At 45.2% G+C, this 17751-nt stretch overlaps 1 protein-coding gene across 1 annotated transcript in view; it reads left to right on the plus strand.

Moving 5' to 3' along the window:
* The window catches only part of SLCO3A1 (solute carrier organic anion transporter family member 3A1), a 130891-nt gene that overhangs the window by 110577 nt on the left and 2563 nt on the right, over window positions 1-17751 (plus strand). Inside the window, exons 5-9 of the mRNA XM_077785924.1 lie at window positions 2879-3043; window positions 4942-5140; window positions 6022-6160; window positions 10395-10570; window positions 13335-13399. Of these exons, the coding sequence (XP_077642050.1) occupies window positions 2879-3043; window positions 4942-5140; window positions 6022-6160; window positions 10395-10570; window positions 13335-13399 (744 nt within the window). The remainder of the gene's footprint in view (window positions 1-2878; window positions 3044-4941; window positions 5141-6021; window positions 6161-10394; window positions 10571-13334; window positions 13400-17751) is intronic.

Genomic DNA, 17751 nt, shown 5'->3' on the forward strand with positions numbered 1-17751 from the left:
AGGTGCAGGGTAACGTTTACCATGACACTTACAGGTTGGCTCCAGTGGAAAAACACCATCCATAGCTGTGTTCTGCAGGGCATCACTGTCCCCCATCAAGCATTTCCATTCCTACTCCATACCCAGCACCATATGCCATGCAGCTGAAAGCAAGTCACTCTAGTCCATTGAGAGATTTTTAAACTTTGCTGCTGACTTTTTACCTTTTTCCCAGAGGTATTTCACCCCAAGAACTGAGACAGATGAGGCAGCAGCCAGTGTCAAATGATTGATCTTAGCAAATGGTAGTAGCAAGATGAAAGGATATTCAATTCTATAGGGAACCCCGTGTTATTTCCCTTAGAAGATGAAAGAGAATGAGCTGGCCCTGGCTGAGGAGATGGTGGAGGCTGCTAGACACTGCTTGAGTTGTCTGTGCACTCTTTGCACTGGGTTTTGTGTCCCACATGCCTGATGGTACAGAGTCCTGTTGCAGTAGACAGTGGTCAGATATTCAGCAGAGGACAGAATCTGTACCAGAAAGCTCACAGGAAGGAGAAGCAATGATCGTGGAATCACAGAAATATTGGGGTAGGAAGGGACCTTAAAGATCATCTTGTTCCAGACACCTCACCATGGACAGGGACACCTTCCTCTAGACCACGTTGCTCAAAACCCCGTCCAGCCTGGCCTTGAACACTTCCAGTGGCATCCACAGCTTCTCTGGGCAAGCTGTTCCAGAGTCTCACACCCTCACAGTAAAGAATTTCTTCGTTATAGCTAATGTAATCCCTCCCTCTTTCAGTATAAAGCCATTACCCATTGTTCTGTCACTACACACCCTTGTCAGAAGTCCCTCTCCAGCTCTCCTGTAGCCCCTTCAGGTGATGAAGTGCTGTGACTTGGAGCCCTGTACTGCCAGGCAAGGCACTTATGATGGGTTCCTCTTCGCTGTGAGATGCTGCAGTAACTCTGAAAATTTTTTCTTGTCCACTCCAAGTGCAGAAGATGGATTTTGACCTTGGTAGTGCATGATGGTTGGGTGCCAGCTTCAGAAATAAATGTCCGTGATCTTTAGCTTCCTCCTGCAAAAGGCAGGCTGTCATCACTATTGCTTGCTGGATAAAGTTAGAGCTAGACCTTAGTGTCTTTGGATTTAAATTGGCACAAAGCTGCATCTCAAGGAATCCATTAATCTTGAACAAACTGAACTCCCGAGGCACAACAGTCATTAATACCTTAAATATGGCTTTTCAAGCTCAGTACTGCCAAGTCCACCCTTTCATTTTCTTTATTATTCCTGGCAAGGAAGGGAAATTCTGTAGGTGGCCACCAAAGAACTGAAGGAAGCAGCAGGTGGCTTCTGAAATTTATCTGTGTCTGAATTCCCCCTTCCCCATTCCTCCCACACAGTATTTTTTCCCCCTTTTTTCTTTTCTTTTTTCACCTGTTCTGCTAAAAATTGCTATGCCTCTTGCACCTTAATTATGTTCAGTAAATCTTTAGGAAGCAGAAATTTTGTACAGCTTGGAAAAATGTTTCTGATAGAAAGAGACCAGAAACTGTGAAGTGACCTCTTCCAAAAAGGTTAGATCAAAACCAATTATAACCCTTTTTTCCGCTGTCCCCAAGAAAGAGCCAAGGGCACCCAAGCAGAGTCTTGACAAAGAGCTGTGCATCCTCTGCTGAGGCCAGTGCAAAAATATCCCTGGGGGAAGACATAAGCCAGCACCAGAGAAACATCATCTGCCAGTCCCTGGTACACCACAGGGAATCTGGGGGATGGATTTTCAAAATGCAAATAGGGGTCCATTGAGGCTCCACTACACTACTTCAAGGTAATTTTCAAACTTAATGATTTTCACATTTAATTCACGGAGAAATTAGTCATCAGGTATTGAGACAAAGCAAGGCTCTCTTCTGTACTGGGATGCTCTCCTCTTCAAGCTTTGTTATCTCAACAATAATTAAAATGCTCGCTGGAGTAGAAAACGTGCAATCTGATTCATTAGACAGATTTTCCTTTGTAGGGGAAATCTTGTTTTCTTATGGGAAATTGAGATGGGCTTGGAGGAGAGAGGACTCTAGACACGGATGATTGGAAGGGGAGAGCCAAGGGATCATGGAACCAGAGCCACATGTGTGTGTCCTACACAGTGAACAGCTCAGCACGTCCTCTTCCACCCTCTTAAGGATGGCAGGGTCTACATGGAAGGTGTTGGTTGACTGGAGAAGCCTTAGGTTGTGGGAACACAAGAGTGACAAAACTGTCCCAGGCAGGGAGACCCTTGTGCCATGGGTATCCATGGGCCAGGCTAAGCCTGAGAGTTTCAGCTTTCTGAAAGCACCCACATGTGCTGCAAGAAGGTGACCATCAGTTAGTGAACCATTTGGAATAGGAAAATTAATCAAATCTGGATGGCAGGAGAAGGAAAAGCCAGATGTGAGCTGGGTCAGTTTGTGTCTGAAAGCATGCAAGAATTTATGATGAATACAGCACTGATGGCACCTGTCAGCTGGCTCAGCTTTGTTCATGGGGAGCAGGTACAGAAAGGAGAATGGGAAAAAAGAGCACACCATGTTTTGATTGACTTCTCTGTGGGGAAAACAAAAAGCAATATGGAAAATTTTTCTCATTCTTCCAATTTTCAAAATCATCTGTAAGAGTAAATAACCACAGATTATTTCTTTTTGCACCCTCTTGGTTCTTGAATGTTTAAGTAACACTTTTGGGTATTTCACTTTGTTGTGGTGTTCCCCCATTTCAAACAGCTTGTCGGTGCAGAACAGGCAATTTCTCCTGCTGTGAAGTGAGCTTACCCTACAGAAGAGGGGAAAAGCAACTCCAGCACCTGAAGTAAAGTCTGTACAAAAACTCCTCTCCCTTTTTCCTCTCTAGTGATCCCCAAAGTGACGAAGCACCTGCTCTCCAACCCCGTGTTCACCTGCATCATCCTGGCAGCCTGCATGGAGATCGCCGTGGTGGCCGGCTTCGCCGCCTTCCTGGGCAAGTACCTGGAGCAGCAGTTCAACCTCACCACCTCCTCTGCCAACCAGCTGCTGGGTGAGTAACCACAGGGGACACCAACCTCTGGCCTCCAAAGGGATTTAAAAGCGTTCAGCATGGCTGGTTACTGCTGCCTGTCTCGCTGGTTAGGCTGCCCAAAAAGTGACTTGTCTGCCATGTGGGGATGTGTCTGTGAGTGAGAGGGTTGGCCTTCAGCTGTGCCATGGCTGCAGGGCCCACAGCAGACCTCCAGCATCCTTCCCTCACTGCATCCTGCTGCCAGCACTTCCCCTGTGGCCCAGCCTGTTGTGTGGGAAGCAGTGTGGGACACCCAGGACAGGAGAGTCTGTGAGAGCCTTGGGTGCTGCAGAAATGGACTGTGTGGTTGCCCAGGACTGCAGTTGCTCTCCAAGTGATAGTGTGGCCATTGAACTGTTTGTCTCATGGTCTGGAGCCCCACAGTCCTGCAGCCCATCTCAGTATGAGTTAGGAAACCCAGTGTCTCCTGTTAGTCACTGCTTTCCCTTTGGCCTGGAAATGACAAGGTTGCAATGAGCAGTTCAATACCTGAGTTAGTGCAGCTCGGTCGTCTTTCAAATGTCCCTTCTCTCTGACCATTCTATGCTGCTGTGATTTCACGTTCTACATTTCTCAGTGTTCATTTGTTCCCTGTCAGGACACTGATGGCAGAATATCCATTTATTTTCTGCTGCTGCTCATCCCAGGCAGGCCCAGCCATTTGTTTATGACAGCCCTTCTCTGAGCAGCACCCAATTAAGATATCTGCAAGTTGATCTTGGATGATCTGCGACCACAGCTCGCCAGATGGGCAGCTGGCAGTGATCTGTCAAAAACTGGGACAGCAGGAAATGGGTGGATCTTCATATCATAACAAGGAGTTTGCAAGCTGCTCTCCTGACAGTTGTTTATTTCCCTGTTAAACTTATTGATATCTTCTGGTTTTGGCCTAGTTTTCCAAAAGAGACAATCCCCTGCAGTCAGCTCCCCCAGCAACCCAGGAATTTGCTAGTGAATTTTAATACGTTTTGACAGAAGGCCAGAGGTTTCAAAGTTATGGCTATTGCATCCTCCCTGAAAATTAAAGGCTTGGCAAAGGAAAGTAACTTCACTGTTGACCCAGTGGGAGAAGGGAGAAAGCTGTTTGGTGGGAGCTGGCTGGGCAGTCATGATGAGAGTGTAACTGGGTGACCAGCAAAGAGGGGATCACCCATGAGCCAGAGCACATCCTGCTCCTGAGCTGACAGTGGGAAAGGAGACTTGGATAGCTCTGTGTTTTTCACAGCAACTTGTTTAAGCAAACTTGTAATCAGATTTCTCACATGGTGTTTAAGGGAGTCTAGAAATGCCAGGACTGGGATTCTCTTCTAAGCACAGTTCAGGTGGTGAGATGGGGAGTGTAACTGGCAGCAAAGGGATAAAAGTGATCCCAAACAAGCATAGTGTGGTAATTTCTGTCTGTGCTGGAAAGGGAGTCACTTCTGGCAGTGATTTTGCATTTCACAGTTAAAAGAAAATTATTTTAGGGAGATTTCATATTTTCAAATGCTGTTCCTGCCTAGTCTCTGAAGATCTGACTTCCGTGAGTCGCGCTAGCAGGGTTCATCCAAAGCCTCCAGACACTTTGGAAAATTCTTGACTTTATTTGCTGCTGCTTAGGTCAGGCTGGGCCAAGCTCAATAAGTCTGGCATTCCCTCCAGCATGGATGAGAACTGGCAGAAGATCCTGGTTCCTCCGTGCAAGGCAGCATGCCTGTTTGCATCTGTTCTTTTTTTTAGGCAACCCCAGCTTGGTGCTACTCCAGCAGTTGGGCATTGCAAGGTTTCCTCCTGCCAGCACACAGATCTGGCTGCTGAAGAGTTCAGCGCTGTCACAGCCTCAGTAGATACTGTTCAGTAGTTCACTGGACCTTGCTAACTGTTTTTTTCTCTTGCAGGGATGACAGCAATCCCGTGTGCATGTCTGGGCATATTCCTGGGTGGGCTCTTGGTGAAGAAGCTCAGCCTGTCTGCTCTGGGAGCCATCCGGATGGCCATGCTGGTGAACCTGGTGTCCACAGCTTGCTACGTGTCCTTCCTGTTCCTGGGGTGTGACACAGGACCTGTGGCAGGGGTTACTGTTCCCTATGGAAACAAGTGAGTGTCCACAGAGAGTTTCAGGGAGTTTTACCAACATAAATCCATGTTAGTGTCCTCGATGGGCAGTGCTGGCCTTCAGCCAGCCATAGAGCAAGCTCAGAGAAGGCAATGTTGCATGGGCTCTTAGTCTGGGATGTTTCCATGCCACTCACCACTGAGAGAGTTGAGTACCTGCAGATGACAACAGAGTTTCATTAAAATCTGAAATTCAGTCAAACTGAATCAAAAGGTGACAGACCTGAGTCTGTACCCACAAGCACCTCTGGAGCATTGGGGCTGGTTTGTCCTGGCAGTAAGAGACATGCTCTGCTCTGTACATTGATTTAAGTGCCTGAGGGGAATCTGTAGAACCAGGTTTTAGATGCCTGAAAATACAGATATGGTGAAGAGAGAGCGTTTTTGGCTGCAGGCTCATTTTAATGTGAGAAGTGAGGCCCACATAACCCTGTTTTGTCCTACACTCACAGGACTTGGAGGGAGCTATTTGGTATTTTCTTCCTGAGTGCTCCTGTAGGCAGTGGCAGCTCTGTAGATGACAACATCAGCCTGTCAGTTGCTTACAGTGTTGCATAAAAACACAGAGCAATCTCCACAGCATCTCTTTGTGTTTCCTTGAGGATTCTTGTTGAGGTAACAGGGCAGCCCAAACCTTGCATTAGATTCTCTTTTGCAGGGAGATAGTGGCCATGGCATTTCAGTCTCCAAGGAGAGGCTGTAGCTTGGATTTCTTAGAGCTGGAACCCAGCTAGCCTGCCCACTGCTTTTTTGTAATATATTTCCCTTAACCACCTCCCTCAAAGGCACCTTTGTGAGCAACAGTTGGAAAAGCTGGCTGATACCACACTGTCCATTAATTCCTTTCTCTCTTTGTCTTACAGCTCAACTCCAACCTCATCTCTGGACCCATATTCCCCGTGCAATAACAACTGTGAATGCCAAACTGATTCCTTCACTCCAGTGTGTGGGGCAGACGGGGTCACATACTTATCTGCCTGCTTTGCTGGCTGCAGCAGCACGGTGAGTGGGCTTTCCTGGGGACCTCTCACCTCTAGGAACAGTTCTGGGAGCTTAAGTGAGTCAGGTTCCTGCATGTCTGGTAGGGTAGCTCACCTACAGCCAGCAGTGGCTGCACTCCCAAAAGCTGATCTCACACCTCTGGTGGGCCTGAGCCCTGTCATTCACTCTGTTCCATAAATGCCCACTGTCTCCAGCAGCAGCTGCCAGGGTCACCCACGGAGTAGGATGGGATCTCACAACCTCCTGCCCTGGTCTTCCTCCTCAGCAGGGAAGCAAGGAATGTGATAGGAGATCTGCACAGGTGTCCAGTGGCAGAATACATCCTCTGCAAGATATTCCTAACCCAGAACAGACCAGCTGAGGAACCAGCTTCTCTTTTATCCTGCCACTTCTCATCCCCCTCTTCTCCACTTGCCCATGTTCGCCCTGCCCAACCCTTTTAGTCTTTTTCCTCTTGCTCTTTCCCTGATTCTGATTCCTAGATAGTTGTGAGCAGTTCCTGGTTTTATTCACCCTTGTTTAAGCTTTCCTTTAGCTCCACTTGCTTATTTCTCTTTCCTTACTTTGCTCTGAGGCAGCAGCAAGAGCAGTTGTCAGGGGAGCAGAGTTTCCATCCAAAGACATTCTGCATTTATTCAGTTCTCTCTAAGAGTTTTTTTCCCTTAGAAAACTCTTAAAGACCAAACTATCTTTATATAAAGAAGATGTGGGGAATTTTTAACAGTATCTTAAAAGCCAGCTTTTTCACTTTTTGCTGCTGAAATGTTAATGTCTTCTGGGTTACACTGAAAATAAGTGCCTACTGCTCCTGTGGATAGGGACTAGTGGGATTCCTCCATCCTTGCTCACTGCCTGGGGCTGTGCCAGGCGTGGTGATCACTGCTGTGTGGAGTCTGTGGGAGGTCAGCCTGGTCACAGGGACTGTGCCTACACATCAGTGCTCACCACATGCAATTATCCTTCCATGGCTTCATCCTTCCTCTTTGAAGAAATACCAAACCTCCCTTCCTGCCCTGGAGACAAAGCACATGTGAGAACTGCTGAGCAGACACATCTTGTCTCCTCCATTCCCTCTCCAGCCTCAGAGATGCAGGCATCCCTTTGAAACACCACAGTTTTGACCTTTCAGCAGCCCTCCGAGGAGCTACATCAATGTGTGACACATGAAGGTGTTCCTGGCCTCTTCTTCCTCCTCCCAGTAAGTCAACACCTGAGATGGCAGCAGGATGATTTTAAGAAGAAACCAGCTTGTTTCAGGCACACAGAATCGTGTCTCACCAGTTCACCAAGCCTTCAGCAAGGGTACAGCTGGTGTTGGTGTGTTGAGTGATCTCGCTGTGCAGTGCAGGGCAAAGCTCTGGCTCCTCTGGAAGGAGCATGGTAATGAAAATTCAGCTCTGCCCCTTCAGTCTGCAGCTGCCTGACCTTGTGCTCTGCAAGAGCAAACCTCTCAGCAAAAAACTCACTCTCCCTCATGCTTTCTCTTACTCACTCCTTCTTATTTTGCCTTTTTTGTTGTCATCCTTGGGGTTCTTCTCATGTCTTTGTTTTGTGGGGGTTTTTTGCAGTAACATTTTGAACAAATTGGTGAAGTAATAGCATCTGCTGGAAAGGGCATTATCAAGAATTACGGACCAGTTTGGCCATGCAATGGCCTTGAGGCAAAGCCAAATTGCCAAACCAAGTTTTAAACCCATAATCCAGGTAATGACCTGTCTGGAGGGTCTTGTGAATGTTACGTGCTTGTGATGAGGCAAGGGTTGCTTTTTACTGGGACATAAAATTCTCTGAATGCTTTATTTAACTTTACTACATCTTATGTTTCTGACTGCTTCTTTTCACTTTTCCTCGGTGAACAATTTCTAAAAGTAGTGTGTAGCTCAGTTATTTTTTTATTTTTCATTCCTTCTCTCTTACTGAGCTGATTCCAGAGGTTCACTTGTCCAAAAAGCCATAGGAATATCAGTGCTGGTAGGCAGAGCTCTGGCACCCCCAAGAACTTTTCTTTCAAGCCATTCCTGGGAGTGATCTTTGCATATCACGTGTTGGACTGTGCATCTTGTTTGTTTGATGCCATTGACTGTCTCAGCATTTTGGCTGGAGACACATGAATTCCAGCCTGGAGTTACTGTGCTGGCACCTCACAGCTTTGCATTGAAATACCAGCTTGTCCCTTCCCTATCACAGCAAGGGCTTAAAAGATGAGTAATTAAAAACATGGGTAATTTGCATGGATAATCACACCAAAGTCAAGATGCTGTTAAAGGTGTAAACTCTGTATCTGTGTAACTTCACAGGCACACATAAATCTGGGTGTGCAGGTTGCTGGGCAGCAGAAGGTTCTGATAACAAATGGTTGAATGCAGTAGGGTTGTAGACAAGGGGATCTATAGAAGTTTGGCACAGGTAGCAAAAAATTTCCTCTCCACAGGACAAAGTTATAACTCCATCTTTGATGTTGCCTTGTTTGATGTCTGTGAGTTGCATACTGTGTCAGTAATAAAAGATCAAAGATCTCCCAGGTAAGGATGAGGTGCAGTGCCAATCAAGCTGAGGTAGTTGGTACAAACCACTCACACTGCTTCAGGCCATCACCTTGAAGCAAAGTGGTCAGAAAAGCAGATTGAGGGACAATATTTCAGGCAGTGAAGGTAAGACCTGCCTTTTAAAAAATCACACAAGTCGGGGGACATTCTGCCCAAAACAGGTACTTTCTGTCCCTTGATGAGAACCCATGGGAAATAAACTCCCAATTCTGCATGTTCGCTGTGATGGGAATTTTGTCCAAGGGTTATTCAATGCAGGTGTATACTTTTCCAGACTTACATGTGTTTTGATCACAGGGCTGGTGGCTAAAAATGCACTGCAGTCAGAGCCAGGAGCTACAAATTCCTGTTGTCTGTGCAAATACCACCTCAGTGGTGCTAATTGTCACCATTCTGGAGCCTTCAGGTGTCAGCTTCTAACTCACAGCACAGGAATTCGTTATTTTAATTGCTGCTTGCCAGTGGAAAGGCACCTGCATGTCTGCTCCAGCTCTCCTAGAGTTCTGCACCACAGTCCCTCTTGTCCTCTGTGCACTTAATTGGAAAAAAATTATTTGACTCCTATGCAGAAGAAAGAGATTGGTGTCAGAAAGGTTGGAGTAGTATCCCTGCTGATCCTTTGGAGGCAGTGAACCAGAAAGTGTGGTGTTGTATGGTCCTAAGGGGACCCCTTTGGCAAAAAAGCAAAGGAATTTCTGCTGGCACATGGTAGAGGAGGAGACTGAGCTGCTTTTCAATATGTTGTATTTTATGACGTTCCTCCTCATACAAACATGTGACCTGCAAACCCCGCGGGTTTGTGAAGACAAGCCATGAATCATTAATGACTGTTTCCTTCTGTATTCGTTAAGGGATTTCTTGGTAGTATTGTGTGCCTTAATTGCACTGACATTCTCCACTCAGAAATTCAGGAGGGTGAGTTGGAAAATAAGATTAAAAAAAAAAGTAAATCCTTAAATCTGTGACTGGCAAACAAAGCTTCTTTTCACATCCTGCACTTGCTGGAGAGATCAAAGCAAAATGCAGCCATTCCACCCTCCTTCTGATCACATATTGATAAAGTTTATCTTGCTTGACTTGAGCTTTTAGCTCAACACAAATCCCTTTGAACCAGATGTCAGTTGTTAGCCCTGGAGTGCACTGAAGTTCAGCAGCATCCGTGCTGCCAGGCTGTGGTAGTTCAGCTGCAGCACCCATCGTGGGTGGCTCCTCCCAGGGTTTGAGGTGCTGGAAGCAGGCCCCGAACTGCAGCCAAGAACAGGGCTGCAGATTTACCTGCATTTAATGTACTTCAGTTTAATTGCAACAGCCAAGAGGATGGAGGTAAATAAGAAAGTAATTAGAACCATAATGGAGGAAATCTTCCTTGTCACAGAGACACAGATTGTTTCTTTATTCTCCTCCAAAGAGGAAGGACTTGGTAATAATTTTGTCACCGTGACATTTATGGGAGAGACTTGAAAGGAGCAGAAGAAAAGAAACAAGCCAAGGGACAGCTTTCCCTTGCTGGCAACATGCATCAGCTCTGACGCTCCTGAAATTCTTTCCAAACCCCCCTCCAACAAGCACTTAGGAGTTATTTAATTGACCATTAGAGGATTAGGCGTTGCTGCTGACAAGCCCTGTTACAGAGGGCAGCGATGGGGATCACAGCTCTCCCTTTCCTGACTCCTTGTGCTCCTCTGCAGAACCTCAGTGGCTGTTCGTGCCTCACCTCGGTCCCTGCCGAAAACGCCACCGTCGTTCCTGGCAAATGCCCCAGCCCTGGGTGCGAAGAGGCCTTCCTGACATTCCTGTGTGTGATGTGTGTCTGCAGCATGATCGGGGCCATGGCGCAGACTCCATCCGTCATCATCCTCATCAGGTGAGGCTTCTGTCATCCTCATCTGGTGGGGCTTCAGTCATCATCCTCATCAGGTGGGGCTTCAGTTACCATCCTCATCAAGTGAGGCTTTGGTCACCATCCTCACCAGGTGGGGCTTTGGTCACCATCCTCATCAGGTGGAGCCATCACTCATAGTTCTCACCAAGTTGGGCTGTCAGTCACCATCCTCAGAGATGAGGCCACTCTTGGCATGGGATCAGGGCTGGAGGGACCCTAGCACATAGGGGGACCTGAGGGTCCCACACAGCTCCTGACCTCTGCCTTTTACACCAAGCTCACTGTCCCCAGACCCATGACTTTGAACTGAACCTCCATTCAAGCTGTTTTCTCCCTAAGCCACTTTTTTTCACTTGGTAGCACCTGGTTTAGCCAGGCATGGCCCCATTTCAGGGCCTGCAGTATGGAGCTGCTAGAGAGAAAACAAGAACTGCCCAAGCTCTCCTTTGGTAAAATGAGGGGGTGAGGTGGAACTGGGCCCCCAAATATACAAGATTCCTTCAGGGATGTTTCAGAGAGTGATGGCAGGGGTTGTTCTTCTGGGATTAACGTGGAAGTACACATGTGCAGTTTCCAGTCCAGGTAGTAAGGAAGTTACAGCTGCATCAGGATGGGGGCAGAATTGCCACCCCATGTTCTCAGCACATAATGACTTAGAGATAGTCAGGCTTATCTTTTGAGATAGTCTGGAGACCACAGAAACCATGGAAAAATGAAAAGCTGTGGCAAAGACTAGCTTGGGTAAATACCTCCCTGACTGGAGTTTAACTGCTCTCACCCCTGGACCAAGTCCAAGAACATAAGGAGATTGGAAGTCTGAAGGACATGTCTGAGTTAAACCATTGTGAATAGATGGGCAAAAGTAGCTTATTCAAATAACTGACCTCGTGTTATTTTCAGACATATGGAACACTTCACCTTACGATATACATATATACCTAAGCCCACATTTATCCAAAATTACTTAGCTGTCCAAGCTGTCACTTACTGAGACTAATAACCAGAGGCATAAATAGCAGATCCATTCTGCTGCCTGGAAAATTCCAATAAAATTCAATCAATAAGGTCTGTATTAGAAACACACTCTTGAGTGGATTTTGGACAGAACAGCTCTGCGAGGGCATGTCTCCCTGCAGGATACAAAATGAGATATTCCACCTACTAGTTCATTTCTCTCTTTGCATCTCCGGTAGCTAAAGGGAAATCAAATTTCCTCATGATAAATATTGTGACAAAAGCAATTTGAAGTTTGAAGAGTTCTTTGTTCAAGGAAGCTGCCAGCACCTTTAGGATACAGCATGGAGACATCTTAGTGTTGCCTTCAAATGAGATAAGCCCAGCACCAGCCAGGAAGAAGAATACCAGGGAATAAGAAAAGCAAAGGGAAGATTAAACATACTCAGTTCAGAGCTGTAGGAAATAAACAATTCATGCTTCCAGATTTGTAACTTCACTCAGAATCACTGATAGCTACCAAATGTACAGCGGAGAGCTCTGAGCCAGATACCACCTCGTGCTCTCTTGCAGCTGTCATCTTCCATTGCTTAAGGAAAGTTGTGGCATATGAATGTGTCCTTGGTGTCCAGAGCAGTGACAAGTGACACTGGCAGCTCCCATGGTTATTTAAAAATTGACTCATTGTCTGCAAATTAAATGTCTTGTCTTAGCAAGTCATTTGGTCACTGCTGTAGTCAGTGAGAAAAGGAGATGTCTCCATGAAGCAATTTTTACTCCAGCCTAAGGTATGGGGATTGACTTCAGTCTTAAATAGAGAAAAGTGGATGGAAGGACACCACCACCAGTTAAAAGCCCACTGTGAATATTCCATGTGATAATCTTATTTTTTCATTAAAAAAAACTTTCAGTGCTCTCTTTCCTTTATTTCTCACCCAACTGTAGAATCTTATTTGAGCCAACCCATTAACCATTGGAACATTTTTCCAAGGTCATAAAATTCTCAGCATAAAGGCTTTATATGTAAAGTGTGGAAATCTGCCTGGAAACTGCTGAAATTCATCCCGAGGTCACAGGCTTTATGCAGAAGTCATGGTGTGGTGTAACATGGCCCATGAATGTGTGAGAGGAGGGCAGATGATCAGAAGGATCTTCTCCTAACTTAAAAGCTATCTTAAAAACTGCTTGTTTTATCAGTTTCAGCCAATGCCACTCCAGTGCATTTATTCAGAGAACCTTCCCTGCCATGAATGGTTTTTTAAAGCACCTTTGAAGGATAACTCTTAATGCAGTAGTGGTTTCTCTGTTCATCGCAGAAGACACTGCAAACACTGTCCTCCCAAGATAAAAAATGTGGCATGCTGATGTCACATGCATGAAAACTAGTGTTGAGTGCTTCCTCACTGAATCACCAGGCTGACTGAACCTTTTGGTTCACCATTCTCCCTCCCTCTCTTCTTCCCAGTGTCTGGGGAGTTTCAGAACCAAAAGTTTTCTCTCTCTCCAGTTCTCAACATCTGGAGCCTTGAAAACTTGATGGGGGGAGCTTATAAACATCCGATGTCAACATTAGCTGTTGTTATTAATGACTTGGCTAATTCCTGAACCTATCACCACTGCAATTGCTTTTGGGGCTGTAGGCAGTTCAGGAGAAGGCAGAAGAAAAGCCCTGTTAATGACTTTTTGAAGAGGTGCTGGTGGCATCCTGGCTGACAGCACAGAATGGCCACAGGGTGTGTTAATCAAAGCAGAACAACAGGAATTGATTTCTCTCTCTCCCTCCTCCCTGCAGAACCGTGAGCCCTGAACTCAAGTCTTACGCTCTGGGGGTGCTTTTCCTGCTGCTTCGGTTGCTAGGTAGGTACAAAAGTTGTGTCCTTCTCTCCCAACCTTTGTTCCCTCTTGGAACACTCCATTTTTAACATGCAAAAGTTGATTTCGACTCCCTGAAGTGCTGTCATTGTTGTGATGGGGTCTGACATGTTGAGGTCCATCTGACATGTTGGGGTCCAAGCCCTCTCCGTGAGGGATGTCACATCAAGGCTCCTGAAGGCACTTTTCCTGCCATTTGTGTTGTGCTAATGGAAGAAAATGCAGTGTTGCATGAGCAATGACTGTTTCTCCCATGGTCCCACACAACCAGTTTCTCTTCTGTAGCTGTTAATAACGTGTCAGCAGCTTGCAGAATTTCTGCTGTACTGCATTTTGCTGAAGTAGAGAGATATGGATTTTCACCCTCCTTTGAGGGACAGGACCAATGTTACATTATGAGTTTGCCCCTTCTTTTGGGTGTCTCAGAAATGAAACCAGGAAAATGAGACAAGCGGAGTCCTTGTTTCCTCCTGTGGGTTAATATCCCATTAAAATGCTTATGGCTCCTCCCCTGGACCAATATGTTCTCCTTATGTATGAATTAAAGGGAACATACCAGGCTGCTGCTTGTTTCTGAGTGGTTTTTTTCCCCTCTGGAAGAGGTGGCTCCTATTTTAAAGCTCTTCTATTTCAGCTCATTAGTCTCAGTGGTTTAGGGCAAAATCCTCTGATCCATCATTGTGTGGGACCATCTCGTGCCCAGGATTAATGTATGCTGTGGGAGTGGAACTTATTTTTTTAGCAGGGCACAGAGAGCACCTTCCCTGCGTGGCACCCTTGGTCCCAAAGGAATGAGCTGGAGACTAAAGTGCCATCTCTTAGACTACAGCAAGATACTGGGAAGTACAGGACTGAAAATCCAGCAGTACCAGACATACTTTGAATAAGCGACCTTATTTTTTTACTTATTTTTTTAACACCTTATTCCCCGTAAGCTGAACAGGAAATTGTGCTCCCAAACCAGTTTACAGTAAAGCCAATTAGATTTCCATTGATTTTGGTGAAGTAACTGCAGCCATACAAAAAGTTCCATCAAGTTCACTTACCCAGAGCTCAGATAAGTCAAAGGGAAGTTTCTGGGATGACCCAGGTCAGCTCTGGTTCAAGCCTTGCAAACACAGCATTTTCTTTAGCTGCTGGTGCTGCTCTTGGGTTTTGGCCTGACTTCAGCTGTGACTGGCTGAATGTGGAATCTCAGCAGGCAAGAGTGCAAGGAGGATGGCTGTGGGATGTTGTTTCCAAAGGAAAAATACTTACAGGGAGGGATTTTTAGCTTTTCTTTCTTCCCTTCAAAAGAGAGAAGCCTCCCGAGATAGCAGCATCCTGAATTTCTCTAAAACCAGGCTCAGACATGTATGCTTAAGTTAAACAGATTTTTTTTTTTATTCCAGTCAAGAAGCCATAGTGAGAATTTAAATTCAAATCTTTATGTGTTGCTCTGTCACTAAGGGATTCCCATGAAATAAGACAATACATCCTGAAGCATATCAGCAATGTAGCTGGAACGCACAGAAAATGAAGAGAAAGATACTTTTCCATATGAGCACAGGTATCCAAAATGTGCCTCTATCAACCTGAGGTTTGAGAATAGAAGAATAGCTTTACTGATTTATGTTAAAATCTTTTCAGTTCACCTTTAAGCTTTGACTTAAGAAGACAGCGATAACAGCTGCTTCTTACACCAAAGGAGAGAATTAAATGCAAGAGGTATGAGACCCGAAGGTGCAATCGTAGCTAATAGATTTCAGTAAGACAGAAGCACCTTTTTTTATGCAGCCCTACAGTTTCTGCTATGAAATACAGATATATATATATATAGCAGAAATTTTTGCAACACTTTGCAGTAAGAAGTAGAGCATGATTTACTCTCTTTAATATTCACTGGAATAACATGAAACATGACTGAATTCTCACAGTATCCTCCTGCATATATTACCTCATTTCATAGGAATTCTGCTGTGAGAGAGCAGCCTAACAGTGTCTTCATATAAAAGCATTACTGTGGTTTCCCAGAGAAGAGAGTAAATCAGTGCCATTGGAGCCAAAGGTTCAGAATGGAATTGTCTGGAATGGCAAAGAACTTCAGACCTTTAAGATCCTGGATGTGTTTTTTTCTGGGTGGTGTTCACCATGCATCCTAGAAGAGCCTCTGATTATCAGGGCACCTCCTTAGATTTTTTTTCCTCCAGGCTCATGTTGTTTGCCTCTTACTCTAACGTGACAAAACCCCAGATGTTTCACTCTCAGCAGGAGTTTCCGGTCTGCAGTGCAACTGCTCAGCTCCCTTGTCTCAGGGGTTCTGAGCACCAACTTGCTACTGTGAGTCTCTTGTCCTCTCCTCTGCTAAAAACAATCTGAAATACTCACTGGTTGCTGAAGGTTTCTCCACATGACTGCATTAATATGGGGGTAGCTTTGGAGTTCAGGGGAGACAGGTCCTTACTCAAGTCTTAGGAGGAGCACTTTCCAGGCCAAATTATGGTGGACACCAGGCTGAAGCCAGCAGGTGGGGATGGCAGCTCTGAAGTTCAGCCTGCCCATCTCCAAAGCTTTGTGTCAGCATCTCTCAGCACATTAACAAGTAGGGACTCACATCTCAAAATTGTGATCCAAGTGTGGTTTTCTGTTATTACAGAAAGAATGTGGCTCCTCAGTCACTGCCAGATCTGGATATTACTCCTGAAGTGCCATCCAGCAGCACTGGGCACACAAACTGCAGTCAGCAGCACAGCCTCTTGCTTCTTTGTGCCCAGAGCCCAGCTGAATTTTTAAAATCCAAGTTGAGCATGTGGTTGTTCACAGGTTTCAACTAAAAAAGCGTCTTTTAACTTAGAAGCAGAACTAGCCCAGCCTGGATTTTTCAGTCATTGAAATGATGAACAAAGAGCTGGTGCTGATATTTTTTTTTCTAGAACATAGATAGGTTTTAAAATATGATGACTGGAACTAGTATTTCTAACAAACAGATTGTCTTGCTTTTTTTATAATCTGGTTTTATTTACAACATTTGTGCTATTAATGATTGGTTCAAATGAGTACCAAAAGCCCATATAGCCTTTCTTAATTCCTGCATTTATCAACATATAAAGAAGATCAAACAAAATCTGCAGAGCTCCAGTCATCAAAAAAATAAAATAAAGAGATCTCAGTTACCACAGAGAACAGCGAAGACAACCAATTTATTTGTAGTCTTGGGATACATGTCATGAATGTCACTACTTTGCTCGTGACAAGCTGAAGGAAGGTATCTTTTTTAAGCCTGAAAATCCAGGTTAATGATGAAACTAGATCCAAGATTAAACACTTTCCTGTCTAAAAACTGCAGTCCTTGTGTCTGCTGTCACAGGTATTTATAGAGTCTCAGGCATCACAGCACCTACGGATGCATTGATGCTGTCAGGGGGGTGTTGTGCCTGCCTGCTGTTGGATTCAGGAGATGCAATGCTCTCCTCTGCTCACTGTCTCAACCAACAGCAGTGACTTTATCAATCAGGGCTTTTTTCAGGGTTTATCTGCTTCTAGCCTCTGCCTATAAATACAGCAGAAGGTAGAGAAGTGGTTATAATATGTAGAGTGTTCACATTTCTTCCCAGTGCTGCACACTCTGGCTGGGGAGCACAGAGCTGGAACGTGGATGTCCTAATCACCATCAGGCTAATGGGAAATGGGGGGTTGCTGCAGTGTCCCTGCAGGATGAGGGAAAGTAGACAAGAAAAGCATTTCTTTTATTAGTTAAATGAGATTGGAGTGATTACTTTGCTTGAAGATTGCAGCTCTCCTGCAAACTATGATTGAGAAACACTCATTGGTAGTTAGCTGCAGTGGCTGTGGGAGAATCCTGCTGTGATATTTCATTTAATGGCACTCTGAAATTTTCCCTTCTTTTCAGATGGCATCTTTGACATCTATTAGAGGCTATTGTTTCTTTTCCTTAGATTCAGATAAAACCTTTTGCTGTGTCAGGGTATAGTCCTAAACTGGATCTCAGTGCCAAGGCTGATTTTAGGTGCTGAAATGGAATGCTATGTGATCCTTCAGGTGAACACCCTAAAGTGCAGAATTGACAGCTTCAAGAAAATGAGCTGCAAGGCTGTCCTCCTCCTCTTTCATTTACCCTCCACTTAGTCTCATTAGGCAACCAAGAAGCTTAATAAAAGCCACTCAAACTTGAATAAAATCCTTGCTGCATGTTGATATCAGCAGGAATCTCTTCCATAGATGTTAAGTCCAAGCTAAAAGCTCATCCACAAACTTCATTCAGGCTGATTTAGAACTTCAAAAATTAGAATCACAGGCTGCAGCTGGGACTATTAGCCTTGATAAAGTACCCTCTTTCC

This window comes from Lonchura striata, chromosome 11 (assembly GCF_046129695.1).
Source record: "Lonchura striata isolate bLonStr1 chromosome 11, bLonStr1.mat, whole genome shotgun sequence".
NCBI classification, from domain to species: domain Eukaryota; kingdom Metazoa; phylum Chordata; class Aves; order Passeriformes; family Estrildidae; genus Lonchura; species Lonchura striata.